This window comes from Apodemus sylvaticus, chromosome 2 (genome assembly GCF_947179515.1).
Source record: "Apodemus sylvaticus chromosome 2, mApoSyl1.1, whole genome shotgun sequence".
Lineage (NCBI taxonomy): Eukaryota > Metazoa > Chordata > Mammalia > Rodentia > Muridae > Apodemus > Apodemus sylvaticus.
The window spans coordinates 63,947,007-63,963,992 of record NC_067473.1 but is presented as its reverse complement, the minus strand read 5'-3'; the positions used below and the strand labels follow the sequence as shown (position 1 = coordinate 63,963,992).

The window sequence follows — 16,986 nt, the reverse complement described above, 5'->3', positions numbered from 1 at the left end:
GATGGATGCACAAAAAAAAAAAAGGACAAGGTACAGTCTTAGAGAAGAGAGTGGGGAGATGATTCAACATTTAAGAGCACCAGATGCTCTTCCAGAGGACCCAAGTCTAATTCCAAACACCCATAACCATCTCGACTCTAGTCCAGTGTATCTGAAACCCTTTTCTGGCATCCTCACACACCAAACATATGTGTAATAAGCAGACACACATGCAGGCAAAACACCTATACACAAAAAACAAGCCAGGCAGTGGTAGCACATGCCTTTAATCTCATCACTTGGGAGGCAGAGGCAGGCGGAATTCTGAGTTCGGAATTCTGCAGCCTGGTCTACAGAGTGAGTTCCAAGACAGCCAGGGCTATACAGAGAAACCCTGTCTCAAAAAACAAAAACAAAAACAAAACAAAACAAAAAAAAAAGAATGCCCATCTCCCAACCTGCAATAAACAAGTCTCAGCAAGGATAACGATCAGCAAAACTCTTACCTTACTGGTAAGATTTGGGGAATAATTTATTCTAATGTTAGCAGATCTAATTCTGTCTAAATATCCAAAAGAAATAACAGGAATCAACAAAGGCTTATACATAACTACTAAGACCCAAGACAGCCCATATTCCAACCACTTACTGGATATTAATATAGGCATGCAGCCATCATGTGGATCTCATAATCCATGGGCTGAGAAAAGTAAGTATCTCTTTAAATTCTCACAAAGATAAAACTAATCCATACTGAAAGAAAACATGTTCAGTAATCACCCAAGTCAAAAGGTATATTTTAATTGTAAAAATGAAGAAACGCTGTTTTAGATTTTTAGCACATGTATTCATTTTTGGCAGGTGTCTGTACTCCATGGCCATGTAGCAGTGAAAGGAGAACTATGGGTAGATGGCTACTATCTCCTTTTACCATGCACAATCAACTTGAAGCAGCTGTTGTCGTAGCTTTTACTAACCAGTATGTCACTAGTTAGCAGTTAGATGTATCTTGATCAATATCTACCAAGTTCCTGACTAAATTTTCTCTCTTCCACTTCTCAGTTAAATTTTACCTACTTTGTTTTTGCTGTTTCTTCCAGTCAGATTTCTGCTTTGCTGCTCCCCCTGAGGACCCAGATTCAGTTCCCGAAACCCACATTGGGCAGCTCCTAACTACCTATAATTGTAATTCCAGGGGCTCTGTTTCCTCCAGCACCCTCTTTGGCCTCCACAGGCACCTGCACATGTGTGGCTGGTAGACAGAAACACATCCATACACACAGATAAGAAAGAAAATAAATCTTCACAAGGTTTAAAGCAGATGAGACCTTAAGTGACCTCTGATTTTCCTTGGCTGTTAATGAGGGATGGATGCACTGTGCTCAGAGTCATGGCAAGATCTTTAGATCGTAATCAGTGCTGTGAAGGAAATAGCGGGGAGAATAATGGAAGAAATGGCTTAACTTTGGATACCGTAATTTAAAATGAAATTTTTTGTTAAAAAAATAAAGTTGCAGATCTTGATGTCTGCCTGGAAGAATGAGGACATCCTATAAAGATAGGAAGGTGTGGACAGTCTGAACTACTTATAAATCTCTAGTTTTAATAGTGCTCATGACATGACTTTGATTTTATATCCTGATTTTAAGTCAGAATTCAATGTGGTCACTATTAGATTTCCGAAGTCCTTTATATCTGTTTTCTTTTCTCCAGTATAAGACAGATAGCTTGCACCTATCGTGGTTGATTTGGCAGCAATGTATTGAATACGTCACACCTGCTAAGCACTGTTCCAGTATTGGAAATAAATAGAAATAAAGTCTAAAGCTAAAGTAGTTTTTAAGGATAATTTAGGATAACTACAGACAGGTGACTTAGTGTTGACAATAATATAATGTTGGCAGATATGCTGGTACACCCCTCTAGTCCCAGCACTCAGGAGACAGGGGCAGGCAGACCTCTGTGAGTTCAAAGCCAGACTTGTCTATGCAGTGAGTTCCAGGACATCCAGAGCTACCTAGTGAGACAATATCTCAAAAAAGACATCAGCATCATCATATTAATAGTAATAGTAATATGTCGTTATGAGAAAATTTCTTCCTCACTAGTACTAAGTTCTAAGAATATATCATGCCTAGATAAATTCTTATGAATTGTCTTTACCAAACTTTTGTAGCCTAAGGGAGTCTGCATTCTAAATGGAAAGCAAGCGTGGGCACATGAGAAACAACGCCAACAGGGATCGGACTGTGGCATGGGTTACCCCGTAACTGGGCAGGGAATGAATACTTTGCATTGGGTTCCTTGTGAAAAAAGAAGAATGTTCGTTCATTTTAGAGTTTGAATAGGTGAGAAATAGAATGGAAGCTGTTTAGGGACAGCGACAGGAGGGGACCATTGAAAGAGGTAGGATTAACTATCAAGGTGTTTCCAAGAACATGAATAAACAGACTTGACTGAGTGAAAGGTTTGTATTTGTAGCTAGTAAAAGATAAAGCAGAGTCCTATACAACAGGATTTGGACTGTATATAATAGTGATGTTTCTATAATCCTAAAATTACCGTCAATTGTTATGTAAAGAGGTTATCACAATATATCAGTTTCAATTGTTTCATTATTCTAACTATGTCTGTCCACCAATGAGGATGTCTATAGATTCTGAGGCTGGAGTCCTACTCAGTCTTAGGTTAAAATGATGTTTTGTTTTTCAGTTACTTACACGCCAAGTCAATCATCCACAGAGACCTCAAGAGTAATAGTATCCTTCCTGAAGTTGGTCTGCGAAGTCTGAACTACCCTGACTTTTCCCTCTACATTTGCCTTCGTGTTATGTAAAACTAGTTTCCTGTGCTATAAAGAAAATGAATCAATGTGCATGAGCGTGTAATCGAGCAGGGTACAGCCTGATCGGGTTTCTGCATGACTGCAGGCCCTGTAGGAAAGCCTGTCGAAAGTCTTTATCATAGTAGGGCTTTTTGTCTTGCTTGCTTATATTTTATGTGCCCTATAAAGTGGATATTTTGTGGCAGCTGCTTTAGTTTTCTGATCTGGCTCAGTAGTAGATAAGATTTGAAACCGAAGGTTCAAAATTATTTAACAGTGACATGAAGAAAAAAAATTTTTTTTCTTTTTGTCTCTCAGTCCACATAGCTCCTTTCTGATATCATTGTATTCTAATAAAGAGTCTGTGTAGCTTTCCCAGCAGAGTTAAAGTATATCTGGGCCAAATCAAATTAGAAAGTTCCCAGAACTCCCATAGGCTTAGGAATGTATCTTAACCTTATGCTTACATATTTCAGGCCTGGGACATCTTAAAAGTAGGTCATATAAGCTAAATAGAACAAAATCTTTTTAAAAACATATTTGTTGACTTTCAGAGGACATATGAATCACTATTGTAATTAGAAAATATTACTATAGAGTTATAGAAAGTAGTTCCTCTTACCTGAAATCTTCAAAATGCTTTCTCTAATAAGAAAATGAGATCTGTTTTTTTTCCTTTACTTACTGCACCTCAGATATATTTCTTCATGAAGACCTCACGGTAAAAATAGGTGACTTTGGTCTAGCCACAGTGAAATCTCGGTGGAGTGGGTCACATCAGTTTGAACAGTTGTCTGGATCTATTTTGTGGATGGTAAGAATTGAGGATTTCTCAGTTGGCCGAATTCTTCAATCTCAAACTAGTGACTGCTTACTAGAAAGTCACTGACAGACTTAACCACAGTACTTTTAGAGCTCCCACCATTCACAGGAATAGCACTGTAAGCCAGGCATTATGGCACATGCCTTTAATCCCAGCACTTAGAAAGCAGAAGCAGGTAGATGTCTGTTAGTTTGAAGCTAGCCTGTCTAGTTCCAGAACAGCCAAAGCTACAAAATGAGACCTTGTCTCTTATTTTTTGTGCAAATGGTGTTTTTTCTTCTCTTTAAAAAAAAATTATTGCAAAACCAGTTTCAAAATATTTAAACAAAATATATTATAAATTGTTTAAGTGTTATTAACAATTGTTTAAAAATACTTTGTTTGCTGGAATTGGTAGTGCATACCTTTAGTCCCAACACTCAGAGGCAGGTGTCTCTCTGTGATCAGGACCAGCCAGAGTTAGGTGGTACCCTGTCTAAAAACAAAACAAAACCAAAAAACAAAAATTTATGTTCAAATGGTCTGTGTATCCTGCTCTTTTTTTTTTTTAAAGTTTGCAACTTAGAGACCTATTGTGAGAGAGGGGATGTGGGGGAGGGAGAGAGAAAATGTTATTCGTAACAGAAAGGCTCTCACACTAGAAGGAAATAGACCTTCTTCACACTAGAAAGAACTTCATAATTATGGGCCAATTGGAAGAGGAAAGACAAAAGAAAAAGAAGATATTTTTTAGTCACCCTGTGCTCTCTGCACAGGTCTCTCCTTTCTGCTTTGTAGAAGAGAGTCTAAAAGAGGCTGTTGAAGAGTTATGTCTAGGAATCCTGCTGTGAACCCATAGTGCTTCTATGTGACTGTTCAGAGGGTCCATAGATCTTTCCTTTGTGAAACCAGTTTTCTTCCTGTCCTTCCATCAGAATGACACACTGCAGCTGGTTGAATGGAAAAACAAACACAAATTCCAAGCCTGTTGCTGTTTAGATAGAGAGCAGAGAGTTGTAGCTCTGTTGTCACTGAACTTTGTTTGTATTAAGAGTAGGTATTCTTGCTAACATCTGTTTAATATTTAAATGAATTAGTAAATAATTTAATAGTTGAGTTTTAATATCTTAAATATTCACAGAGGTAGTCCATATGGACCAACACTGTATGATCTTCAATTATATTTGAGTAAAAACAAGCCTGAGTCCATCGAATTTTGCAATATCAGTTCTGAGCTAAATATAGGTATTTTAAACATTTTTGAGTAGTTGGGTTACCCTACTAGAAACAGAAATGTTAGAAGGGCTTTCAAGCCCATATTTGTCTAAATACCCAGAAAAATATGTAGCAGCCCCAAGAAGCAGATTCTCCAAATAGTAGGGATAGATTGAGTGTGATCGCTGGGGTCAGGGATAAAGCCGGTGCAAGTGGCTTGGGAGGAAGAAGCTGCCCTTCCAAGGTGGGCGGGAGAGCTGGCCGCTGGCCATAACTGCAAAGTTTCCTAGCCTTCCTTGAGTCTCTTCATCTGAAATGTTAGATCAGACCAGAGGATGACAAGACTCTTTCTTAAATTCTACATTACAGTTATCTAAGTTTCTTTTTAAAATCCTTTGATTATACATTTAACTGTTTTAATTAATTAGAAGAGACTATTTGGTTGTAAGCTGGCTTTCAGGAACCTTTTAGGCACATAATTCTAACAAAGATCGTAATGTGTCCAGGGAAATGGCCTTTTTGGTTCTGAAATTATAAAGGCAAAAATTTAAGACAGATCGTTCACATGCTTTACCAGTATATTTAACAATAGTGCAAAAGTTGGTGTAGGTCCAGTCTCTAGGTTTGTTCTTAGTTTATATAGTTAGTAGAGTATTATTTCCTTCTGATCACTTTTTTGTAGATATCCTGGATCAATGAATTAATCTTTTGTTCAATCATGCTGAGGTTTTTATGAGAACAAGAATAGCTAGCCAATAATGCACTTCATTGAAACAACCTGAAGCAAATCTTTCAGGTTGATAACTGCCTTCAGAAAAAATATGGGGAGCTGTAGAGATTGCGCTATTGTTAAGAGCTCTGGCTGATGTTTCAAAATAGTTGCGTTTAATTCCCAGCACCTAATGACAACTCCCAAGTGGCTGTAAACTACAGTTCCAAGGGATATGAAGTCCTTCTTCTGGCCTCCCTAGTGCACAGACATATATGCAGGCAAAACACCCATTACTCATAAAAATTAGTATAAATAGGCTGGTTGGGGTAGCACATGCCTTTAATTCCAAAGGCAGAGGCAGGAGGACTTCTGTGAGTTCTAAGACAGCCAGCGCTACATAGTGAGACCCTTTAAAGTTTTTGAGGATGTGGAATATTCATAACTTGAAAAAATAATAAGGTCATAAACCAGTTTATATGGCCCTCTGAATTATTTACAGTAGTCTTTTCTACTTTTCTTTATATCTTAGAAGAGAAATACATTTATGTGAAATTTTAATAAATTAACAAATTGAAGATCTGTCACACATTTCATTTGGCATGCAACTGTTTGTCTAGCCATCTATCAGCAGTAAAAGCAAACTCAATTTTAAAAGACAGTTCTTCAACTGATCTAAATTCTATCCCCTCCAAAAAAATTACTTGTTCATCACTGTTGTGTGTGGTTTGTTTTATACCATATGACTAAAATAACACCTGTCCACAAAATTTGTAACAAAACCAAGTGGAGAAGACATTCACCTCCTCCACTTGTGTCCTTTCATCTCTTCAGAGTTCCCACAGATCTTCCATCAATGTTTCTTAACTTTGGGTAGACAGCAGAATCATGTGTAGAACTCTGCAGAGCACTATATGGGTCCCACTTGTAGATTCGGATGTTCTGAATCAGACTGAGTATAGTCTGCACTGAGTAGGATCCACAGGCAATTCTGACTTGCAGCTATAGTTGAGTCCTGTTATTCCTCAGAAGAAATACTTCGTTGCCAAGAACAAGAACGTGGTCTTCCTGCTTAATTTGCCAAGTTTCACTAATTCCCTTGCCACTTCTTCAGTTCCTTTCTGACAACACAGGGTAAGAAATGAAAGCGAAGAAAGAAACCCTAGTTCTTCAGTCATGCATTGTATTTTATATAAATAAGAAGCCGAATTGTACAGCAGAGTGACTCAATTAAGTGAAAATCTGGTAGATACGATTTGATCTTTGTTTGCCCTAGAAGCAGCAACTAAAAATTTAATGAGTCAACCTCTTCTATCTTACTTTTGTTAATAAAGCTTTTTTTATACTAAACATTTGTGGTGTAACTTGAAAGGATATTCGAATTTATCAGCCTCTAAATTCTACCACTGTTTTCTAACATTCCCTGAATTGAGGAAAATCTTTTATATCCTTGTACCTGCTCCTAAGCTTTTTATAAGTGCAAGTCTAGTATTTCTTTGCCAATCAAGACTAGGAAGTAGAGACTCATTCTAATAGGATAGTCTTGAGAAATGGCCACATGACAATGATGATGCTTGTTCAGAAAGAGGATTACTGATAAAATTATAAAACCTTAGTAATGCATCATGAAATATTGGCTCAAACCAGCTCTTTCAGAATTTATAAAATGGGGTTTCTCCCTTATCTTACTTGGATTTATTTCTTTGACCATTAGTAGATGATTTCTTTAAATAAGGTGTTACTCTGTGAATTATAGTTTGTATTTCAGTCTTTATTCAGCTAAAGTTAAACTAGAATTTTTTTTCTTATATTTTAACAGGCACCAGAAGTAATCAGAATGCAAGATAAAAACCCATATAGCTTTCAGTCAGATGTGTATGCATTTGGGATTGTTCTGTATGAACTGATGACTGGCCTGCTACCTTATTCAAACATCAACAACAGGGATCAGGTAAATATCATCTCTAGGAGTTATTTTAGTATTTCCCTTAAGGCTCTGGTTCTTTATAGGAAGGAAGTATAGAGATGGAGGTAAATATGAATGATAGAGCTCCAGATCTCTCTGATCAGCTTTAGAAAGTGTGTTCTTTTGCTTTTGCTTGAAATGTTGGTCATAAATATTATAATGAAATGACATCCCCAATTTTGTGACTAGAAATCAGAAGCATAACAATGGAGTACAGTCTATTTCTTGGCTGAAGCAGAATTAAACGAATGAACTCTGGAACCTGCTATGGTGTGTATGTCTTTAATACCAGCACTCAGATGGCAGAGGCATACAGATCTCTCTGAGTTTGAGGTCAGGCTGGTGCAGAGTTCCAGGCCAACCCTGCCTTTTTAAAAACAGAAAAAATTAACTTTGCTGTGATCACAGGTATAGTTGTCCTTTGATTGTATCACGGGTTGTACTGTCAGAGCAAGGGCTCAGCTATGAACATATTTATATCACATTCTTCCAGAACTATTAAGATGTTTAAAACAACAACAATAAAAAAAAAAACAGCATGAGGGGCTAGAAGATGGTTCATTGGAAGTGTTTGCTGTATAAGCATGAGGACCTGGGTTAAGATCCTGAATACACATAAAAAGCTAGCTGTGGCCATGTCTGTAACCTCAGTGCTGTGGGGAGAGTCACGGAGAACCCGGAAGGTCCAGCCTGGTGGAAATATAAATGACAGATTATAAATAACAGTGAGGTAGAGGAGTGATTGAAGAAGACACCCTTATCCCCGCTTCTGGCTTCCATATTTGTCCAGGCCAGGACACTCACCTTTATACACACACACACACACACACGCACGCACACACGCACGCACGCACACACGCACGTGCATACGCGGACACTCACCTTTATATACACACACACACAAGACTAGGTAAGAAAGTATGAAATGGCTGTTACATATGTTGTGGCTTGTCTATAATGAAAATTCTACCAGAAGGGTACATTTTTACTTCTCCCTTTCTTAGGTTCTTACTCTCTGGTTTTCCTTCCAGATGATACCTATAACACAAACCTTTGTTCACCTCTGTTTTCACACTAAATTCCCTCAGACTTTTCTTTATTTCCTTCCCTTCTCCCACTCTCTCTTCACCTTCAACAGAATAGTATTCTGTAATCTATGCTGGACTTTAAATCTTAATCTTCTTGTCTTCATGTCTAAAATATTGGTAATTTGTAGTTTGTGCCATCAATTCCAGTTTACCAATGCCAAAAAGTAAATGAATTGCCTTTACTAAAATTAAAATGATGCCTCAACATTTTTTAAAAAGTGTGTGGGTGTATAAGAGGGGAGTAGTAGCAATTAAATGTCATTAAAAGATAGTTACCATGTAAACAGTGGTTAAAGAGTATTTATGCTATATGCTGTGGTTTGCATCATAATCACATAAAAGACTGCTTTGAAATGGAGATGCTAGGGACTGAAGGCATGGCTCAGCATTTGAGTGTACTATTCTTGAAGAGACCTGAGTTCAGTTCTCAGAGCCCACCATGGGTGGCTCCCAACCCACTCACGGGGGTCTGACACCCTCTCTGGCCTTCATAGACAACTGCACACACATATTCATATCTCCACACAGATGCACATTCACACATTTAATTTAAAATAAAAAATAAAATAAATTTTAAATGGAGATTCCAGAGAGGACTTGATTCTGTGGGGTAGAGTCCAAGTACCTACACTTTTTTATGCTTCTGCAATAGTTCTGATGCATAGCAAATGTCTAATTTAGGGTTTTTATTATTGCAACAAAACGTCATGACTACAAAGCAAGTTGGGGAGGGAAGGGTTTATTCAGCTTAACTTCCACATTGGTGTTCATCACCAAAGGAAGCCAGGACAGGAATTCAAACAAGGCAGGAACCTAGAGGAAGGACCTGATGCAGAAGCCATGGAAGGATGCTGCTTCCTGGATTGCTTTCCATAACTTGCTCAGCCTGCTTTCTTATAGAACCTAGGACCACCAGCCCAGGGATGGCACCACCCACAGTGGGCTGGACCCTCCCATACTGATCACTAATTGAGAAAATGTCTTATAGCTGGATCTCATGGAGGCATTTTCTCAACTGAGATTCCTTTCTCTTTAATGACTCTAACTTGTGTCAAGTTGACATACAAAACTAGCCAGTACAGTGGAGATAAAAATCAACATTCCAAATTGTAAAACCAAGCAAATAAAAGATAGGCTTTATATATCACTATGTTCCTTCACTGAAGGGATTTTTGAATTTTGTTTTGTAATTGTGTATTTGTATAACATGTATGCATATGTGGAGATCAGAGGACAACTTTGTGGCCTTCGTTTTCTCATCCACCTTTATATGGATATTAAACTCAAGTTGCCAGGTTTATGTGCCAAGAACTTTATTCACTGAGCTACATCTCTGACCCAGTATGTCAGTTTTTGTCAATAACTAATCTCTCTTTGTTGATAATCTGACTTTTAAACTTCAACTGTGATATAGGATAAAAGAAGTGTGCTCTAAGTTACCCTCTACTTTATGTAATGGTAAGGGCTTACAGGTTCAGTGATTTCAGTCTGCTGTTCATCACTTCATTAATTCTGAGCCCATAGTAAAGAAACCTTTATGACTTCAAGAGCATGTGAGAAGGAAGCTATTTACCTCAGCAGACAAGATACTGAATCTCTGTATGACCTTCACCCCACAAGAATCTTGATTCAGACAGACAGAGTATGAGTAGGTAGGTAGGTAGAAAATTGTTTTGTTTTCATATTTGTTTCTTTGTGTCTTTGTTGTGGTTAGGTGACATGTGAAGATCAGAGGATACTTTTGTTTGTTTGTTTGTTTGTTTGTTTGTTTGTTTGTTTTTGAGACAGGGTTTCCCTGTCTGTCCTGGAACTCACTCTGTAGACCAGACTGGACTTGAACTCATAAATCCACCTGCCTCTGCCTCCCAAGTGCTGGGATTAAAGGTGTGTGCCACCACAGCCTGGCCAGAGAATACTTCTCAGGAGTCAGTTCTCCTTCCATGTGAGTCCCTAGGATCAAATTCAGATCATCAGGTTTGGTGGTGGGTACCTTTGCCCACTGAGATATCTTGCCAGTCTAAGGTTTAAGGCCTTGTATTAAGGTTCACTATGAATTAGCTTTTGTCTAGGGTGAGAAATCTGAAGCATTCCAGAGTGCTGAACTACTTATTGGCATTTGAGGTAATTCGTCTTTCCTGAGTATATATAATAGATGAAAGTAACAGAAGGGCTTGTTCTCCCTGAGAGAAGTGAGGGACCAGCAGAAGGATGAGGCCTTCATCATTTAAGTTTTCCCGATAGTATATTGAAGTTCTTAGAATTTTCTAGTCCAAAGCCAGGTTACATGTTTAGTGAAGAAGGAAGAGGAAAAAGAGGAAAAGGAGGAGGAGGGACACAAAAATTCTTCCGCTCATTCTACTTGATTGCCCTGTGTACCCTACATTCTTCAAACTGTTCCTTCAGTGGAACTGCACTCTCAGATTAGACTTCTGTTTTAGAATCCAGGAATTTTCTTCTTTTACATGGAAAGTTAGGACAACTGCTTTTCTACTGTGTGGTGTAGATACCATCTGTCTGTATTCTCATACTTCCATAGTTTGAGGTGTATGTTTTGCATGTAAACTCAAAGCAAGGCTCTGGTTGGGTAATATTGATACAGTGGAATGCCTTGGACTCAATACCTGTATCAACTGGCCATCTTACTCCAAGGTTTGTTTTTTTAATCAATTATGAAAGTCAGAGATTGGACTAGAGAACTTCTAGTTCTGAAAGTCACGGGGGCTAGGTAGATGGCTCAGTCAGGAAAGCATGAAGACATGGGGTCAGCTCCCCAGCACTCACAGAAATCTCTGCATAGTGACAGATGGCTGGAATCCTAGCCAGAGGGACAGAGACAGAGGGTCCCTGGAGTTCGTTGGCCAACTAGGCTGTCAAAAGCTTGAGTTCCAGGTTCAATGAGAGACCTTAGCTCAAAATACTAAGATGAAGCTCAAGTAAGGGGGACTCAACATCAGTCTCTGGATTCCATGTGAACATGTACCAGGATGCATATGTGCATACCCCACACGTAAAGACAGAGACTCAAAAGTAAATAGAAATCAGAGTATATATTAAAACAGGTCTCTTGACTTTCCAAGAGAGAACCACTTCTGTGTTACTTTGTAGAAGAGTATGAGATTGGGGTTTTTGATGTGTGTGTCTGTGTCTGTCTGTGTCTCTCTGTGTGTGTGTTTGTGTGTGTGTTTATCATTTGTTTTCCTTAGTGCTGAAAATCTGAGAAAAATTATTTCATTGTTTCAAAAGATTTTTTTAAGCCAGGTGGTACATGTCTTTAATCCCAGCCCACAAGAGGCAGAGGCAGAAGGATCTCTGTACATTCAAGCCTGGTCTACAGAGGGAATTCGAGGACAGCCAGGGATATAAAGGGAGACCCTGCTCCCACCAAACAGAAGTTTTTTTTTTTTATTTTTTTATTTTATTTTATTTTATATATGAGTTAATTTGATTGCATATATGTATGTGCACCATGTACATGACTGGTATCCAAGAAGATCAGAAGATACCATCAGATACCCTGGGACTAGACTCATGGATGGTTGTGAGCCACCACAGGTACTGGGAACCAAACCCAGGTCCTCTGCAAGACCATTAAGTGCCCGTTTACTACAACTGCTCTACAAAGTTAAGATTAATACTGTACGCATTTAAACCAGATGTACAAACTGTGTATAACCTCATGGCTTTTTTTTCCCTTGAAATAGACATTCTTACACGTTATACTACTGATCTGAAACAAATCACCAAGAATATAATGGCTTAAAACAATTTACAGGGCTGGAGAGAATATTTGATGCTCTTCCAGAAGACCTGAATTCAGTTCCTAGCACCCATACTAGGTCATTCGCAATTGCTTGTAACTTCAGTTCCACGGCATTTGAAGCCCTTGCCTCATATGACATACATATACACAGACATAATTTTTAAAAAATAAAATGAAACAAGGTCTTTCTTTAGTCCTAGCACTGGGGAAGTAGAAACAGATGGATCTCTTTGTTTTTGAGGGCAGGCTGGTCTATGTAATGAGTCTTAGATTAGCCAAGGCTACACACTAAGACCCTGTGTAAAGGCAAAGAAATAAATAAGAGATGCTGGAGAGATGGCACAGTGGTTAAGAGCACTGGCTGTTCTTCCAGCTGAACCTGGTTCAATTCCCAGTACTCATATAACAGCTCACCAACCATCTGTAACACCACTCCCAGAGACCCTTTTCTGGACTCTGAAGGTAAAACACACATATAGGTGAAAACCCTATACGGAGAAAACAAAAATAAAGATTAAATTTTTTTAATTAAAAAAAAATAAAGATCTGTAATCTGGGCTGATCTCAGAGGAATGTATATCTTGACTTATAATAACTTGACTAAGTACTAAAAATGTTTGCTTATCAAGTAACTCGCTCATATATCTACTAGGTTGGTACTAGAGGCTTACTTGGGGCCAAGGGATAGGTCTCTCAGGTTTTTTCTCTACATGGGCCTTTCTGTGAGACTTTTCAGGCTTCTTAGGGTCTCTAATGGCATGATGCCTGGTTCTGTGAATAAAATCTCAAGAAACAGAATATAACAAATATCAATGTTTTACCAGCAAGCTTTAAAAAAAAAATAGCATCTCATATAACATAAGCCTAGATTAGCCTTGAACTTCTAGCCCCCCTGCCTCTGGGGGTGTCCAGAGTGCTGGGATTACCTGTGTGCTCCAACACACTCATTTATTTTGCACAAATTATTTTAACAAAAAAATGTTATTGATATCTACCATAAGCAAAGCACTGTGGAATATCAAAGGATTCGGAAGTAGAGCAGAGGCAGTCTAGGGGATGATACTGAAAATGGTAGCATGCATGTCCTCTGGTAGTTCTAAGGCAGGACCAAAGAGCAGGAGATGCTAGGAGATCTGAGGATGCCCTGAAATAGTCTCAAAATGTCAAACTAAGGTATTGATTGATTTTGTCATCGTTGTGCCCTGTGACTCCATCTACACATTGTATTCAGGAATTTCCCTTTTTCTTTCTTGCTGTTTTTAAATTATTCAGCTTCCCACCAAGGAGCAAACCAACACCTGCTTTATGCTTTGCACCAGCTAAATTTTGTGAGGCATATAAAACTGTGAATTATCTTCACTTTTCTCCCCTCGCATCACTTTTGAAAGAATTTTGAAAAATGTATGCCTCTGTGCACATTTTTAAGTTGGCATCTAAAATGTTTTCTTACATGTTAAGCAATTGCAAAAATGTCAATTTCAGTATAACTTGGTTAAGATTTGAGCCCAGAGAGGTGGCTCAGTGGTTAAGAGCATTGACTGCTCTTCCAGGGTTCCTGAATTCTGTTCTCAGCAACCACATGAAACCACATGTGGCTTACAACCATCTAATGGGATCTGATGCCCTCTTCTGGTGTGTCTGAAGACAGCTACAGTGTGCTCATATACATAAAATAAATAATTCTTGAAAGAAAGAAAGAAAGAAAGAAAGAAAGAAAGAAAGAAAGAAAGAAAGAAAGAAAGAAAGAAAGAAAGAAAGAAAGAAAGAGAAAGAAAACTCCAATGGGTTATTTTTATATGCTGGTTTCTGCAATTGTTATAGTTTTTAATATATAACTGATAAATTTTTTACATAAAAGGTAAAAATTTTTATTAAAAATATGTAGTTTTGGCTTTTTATTTGTTTTTGTTTTAGAGAAAGAATCTGGCTGTGTAGTCTAGCCTGGCCTTCCACTTCTGACCCTCTTGTCTCTGTTCTCCAGTACTTGGATTACAAGCATACCTCACCTATTTAACAAAGTGGGGGCAGCTTGGAGGCCAGAGGCAGTCCTGGATATCATTCCTTAGATGCTGTTCACTTTCTGGGTTGAGACAAGATCTCCTTTTGGCCTAGACCTAGCTAATTAGGCTAACCCGGCTGGTCAGTGAGTCTCAGGATCCACCTGTCTCTACCTCCACCAACTGAGCTATCTCCCTAGCTCCAAAAGTATATATCTTAATGAACACCATGGTATTTTTCATTTTCCCTTCAATTTCTATATATGTGGATGAATATAACTTATTTATTTTTGCTCGAATGAGTTAGGGCTTAGTATTAATCTTTTCCTTGTTTTCTTTTCAAAGTATATGTTGAAAAGATTTGCTCAATAAGTAGATGGAGAAAATGGGTGTTTTGTTACACCCATATGCTGAGTTTAATGGTCCCTAAGACAAAAAGGGACTCAACTAAAATCTACCGGAGGCTGTTATAGTCACAGTTCTGGTTTGGTACAACAGAAAGAAGATAGATGAATCACCCAAAGAAAGAGACATGTGGAGCAGAGTCTAAGGAAGTCTCCCATGTGGAGCTTCCACTTGTTTTCTCTTAATAGAGTTAGTTATACAAAGTGCTAAACTCTCCCAGCAGAAATACGCAACAATAGCACGTAGAATTGCCAACCAGGAAAGGTCTCTGAACCTTTTGATTAAGAATTAGTCTCACCCTGGTTCTGGAAAGACTCAGTGCAACAGTATAAGGGGAATACCAGAACAGGGAAGTGGGAAAGGGTAGATGGGGGAACAGGGGGAGGGAAGAGGGCTTATGGGACTTGAGGGGAGTGGGGACCCAGAAAAGGGGAAATCATTTGAAATGTAAATAAAAAATATATCAATAAAGAAAAAATTAATTAAAAAAAAAAAGAATTAGTCTCATACAGGGCTGAAGAGATAGATGACCCAGTAGTTAAAAGCACTAACTGCTCTTCCAAAGGTCCTGAGTTCAATTAACATCAACCACATGGTGGCTCACAACCATCTGTAATGGGATTCAATGCCCTCTTCTGGTGTCTGGAGACAGTGACAGTGTCTAAGGGGGAAAAAATTAGTTGGCTATTTATGACTGACCTTAGTCTCCAGCTCCTCAAGAAGTCGGGTTGATGCTACATAACCCTAAACTGCTCTATATAACAGATTGCTGATAGCCCAGGGGTGATCCAAGATACCACATAGAACATCCTGAGTGAGGGCCTCCCAGGAGCCAAAGGAAAAGGCCAGCCCTCTCTCTGGGCAAGGATATTCCTTTATAACCTACCATTTCTCTCAGTTAATTGAACTCATTTCTATGGTATACTAAAAATTATAATTTGTCATTAAAAAGTATTTTAATGGTCAGCTAAAAATTCAGTTAACTGTTGAAAGAATTAACTGAAGAACTGGAAATCAAGAAACTTTGAAAGGAGTTTGTTATAGTTGATTAGAGCCTACTTAGATACTCATTTTTGGAAATGTCTTCTTGATGTCCCATAATTTTTGCAACCTGAAATGATATGTACTAGGTAGAGTCCATATTGGTAAAATGTAAAGGCCTTTTATAAGATAGAGGTGCAATAGGGAAAATTCTTGACACATACACCTAAGTGGTTCTCTGGCAAATTAGTTTTAATATTTATTTTATTACTGTGTACACATGCATGCACATTCCCACAGAGGGTAGGAGTCAGCATTACATGCCTTGGAGCCAGAGTCACGGGTGTTTGTGAACAACAGGATGTGGGTACTGGGTCTGAGTTAGGCCCTCTATAAGAGCAGTGTTCTTACCTAATGAGCCATTTCTTCAGCCTCTAGATTTAAAAAGAAAGAAAAAGTACATATGTGATAGCCACAGCCCTGTTTTCCAAGGACTACATGTCTCATTAGAGGATGTGATGAGACATATTCAAAAATGTAAAGGGAAAGCAGTAGATAATCATTATGGCTGTTGGTGGGGAGAACAACATGCTCATGTTTAAAGATGTGGAAATCTAGAAAGAGGACTTACGATGAGCAAGGGTAGAGTTGAGTTAGGCCTTGCTTTATCCAGATTCCAGATCGCCGGAGAGGGCCCAGGAAGTCGCTGCCGGCGAAGGGTTCCTGTCTGCATGGTCTTCTCCCAGTCATTGTTGTCACTTTCTTAGCTATATTATTTTGGGAAAGTCCCTTGGTTTTTAGTTTTTGAGCACTAAACCTAATCTGAAATATGGGATCAATTCCTTCCTATACCTCGGAGAATTGTTTCTATACCAAAATAGATAATATATGTAGTCCAAAAGTCCCAGGTTTTCAGCCTTCCAGGCTTTTTATTTTTGTATATTTTTCATTCCTTTTCTAGGAATATAAGCTTTCTGAGCTGCTTTCCTGTGTGAATGGACACACAGTCCATTCCTCTTCCTCTCAGTGAAGACCTCCTAAGTGCTTTCCATGCTCTTAGTTCTTCCTTATCTCCTCTTGCTGCGGTCTTCTTTAACTTGTATCACAGAGACAACATTGAAGTAAAGCTTCAAGACCAGTTAATAAATGAAATTCTGGCATCAAACAGGAAATACCTTTCAGATATGATCATTTCTAAAATCCATCAGCCCTGTCTACAATGGAGTTCCACCTTTTTCATTCTAGCCTCTAATCTGCCCC

At 38.5% G+C, this 16,986-nt stretch overlaps 1 protein-coding gene across 3 annotated transcripts in view; it reads left to right on the top strand.

Annotated features, from left to right (window-relative positions):
* Positions 1-16,986, top strand: part of Braf (B-Raf proto-oncogene, serine/threonine kinase) — a 125,087-nt gene that overhangs the window by 95,069 nt on the left and 13,032 nt on the right. For all 3 annotated transcript variants that reach the window (XM_052173513.1, XM_052173511.1, XM_052173512.1), the window contains 3 exons: positions 2,692-2,738; positions 3,499-3,617; positions 7,349-7,480. In XM_052173513.1, coding sequence (XP_052029473.1) covers positions 2,692-2,738; positions 3,499-3,617; positions 7,349-7,480 — 298 coding nt within the window. The remainder of the gene's footprint in view (positions 1-2,691; positions 2,739-3,498; positions 3,618-7,348; positions 7,481-16,986) is intronic.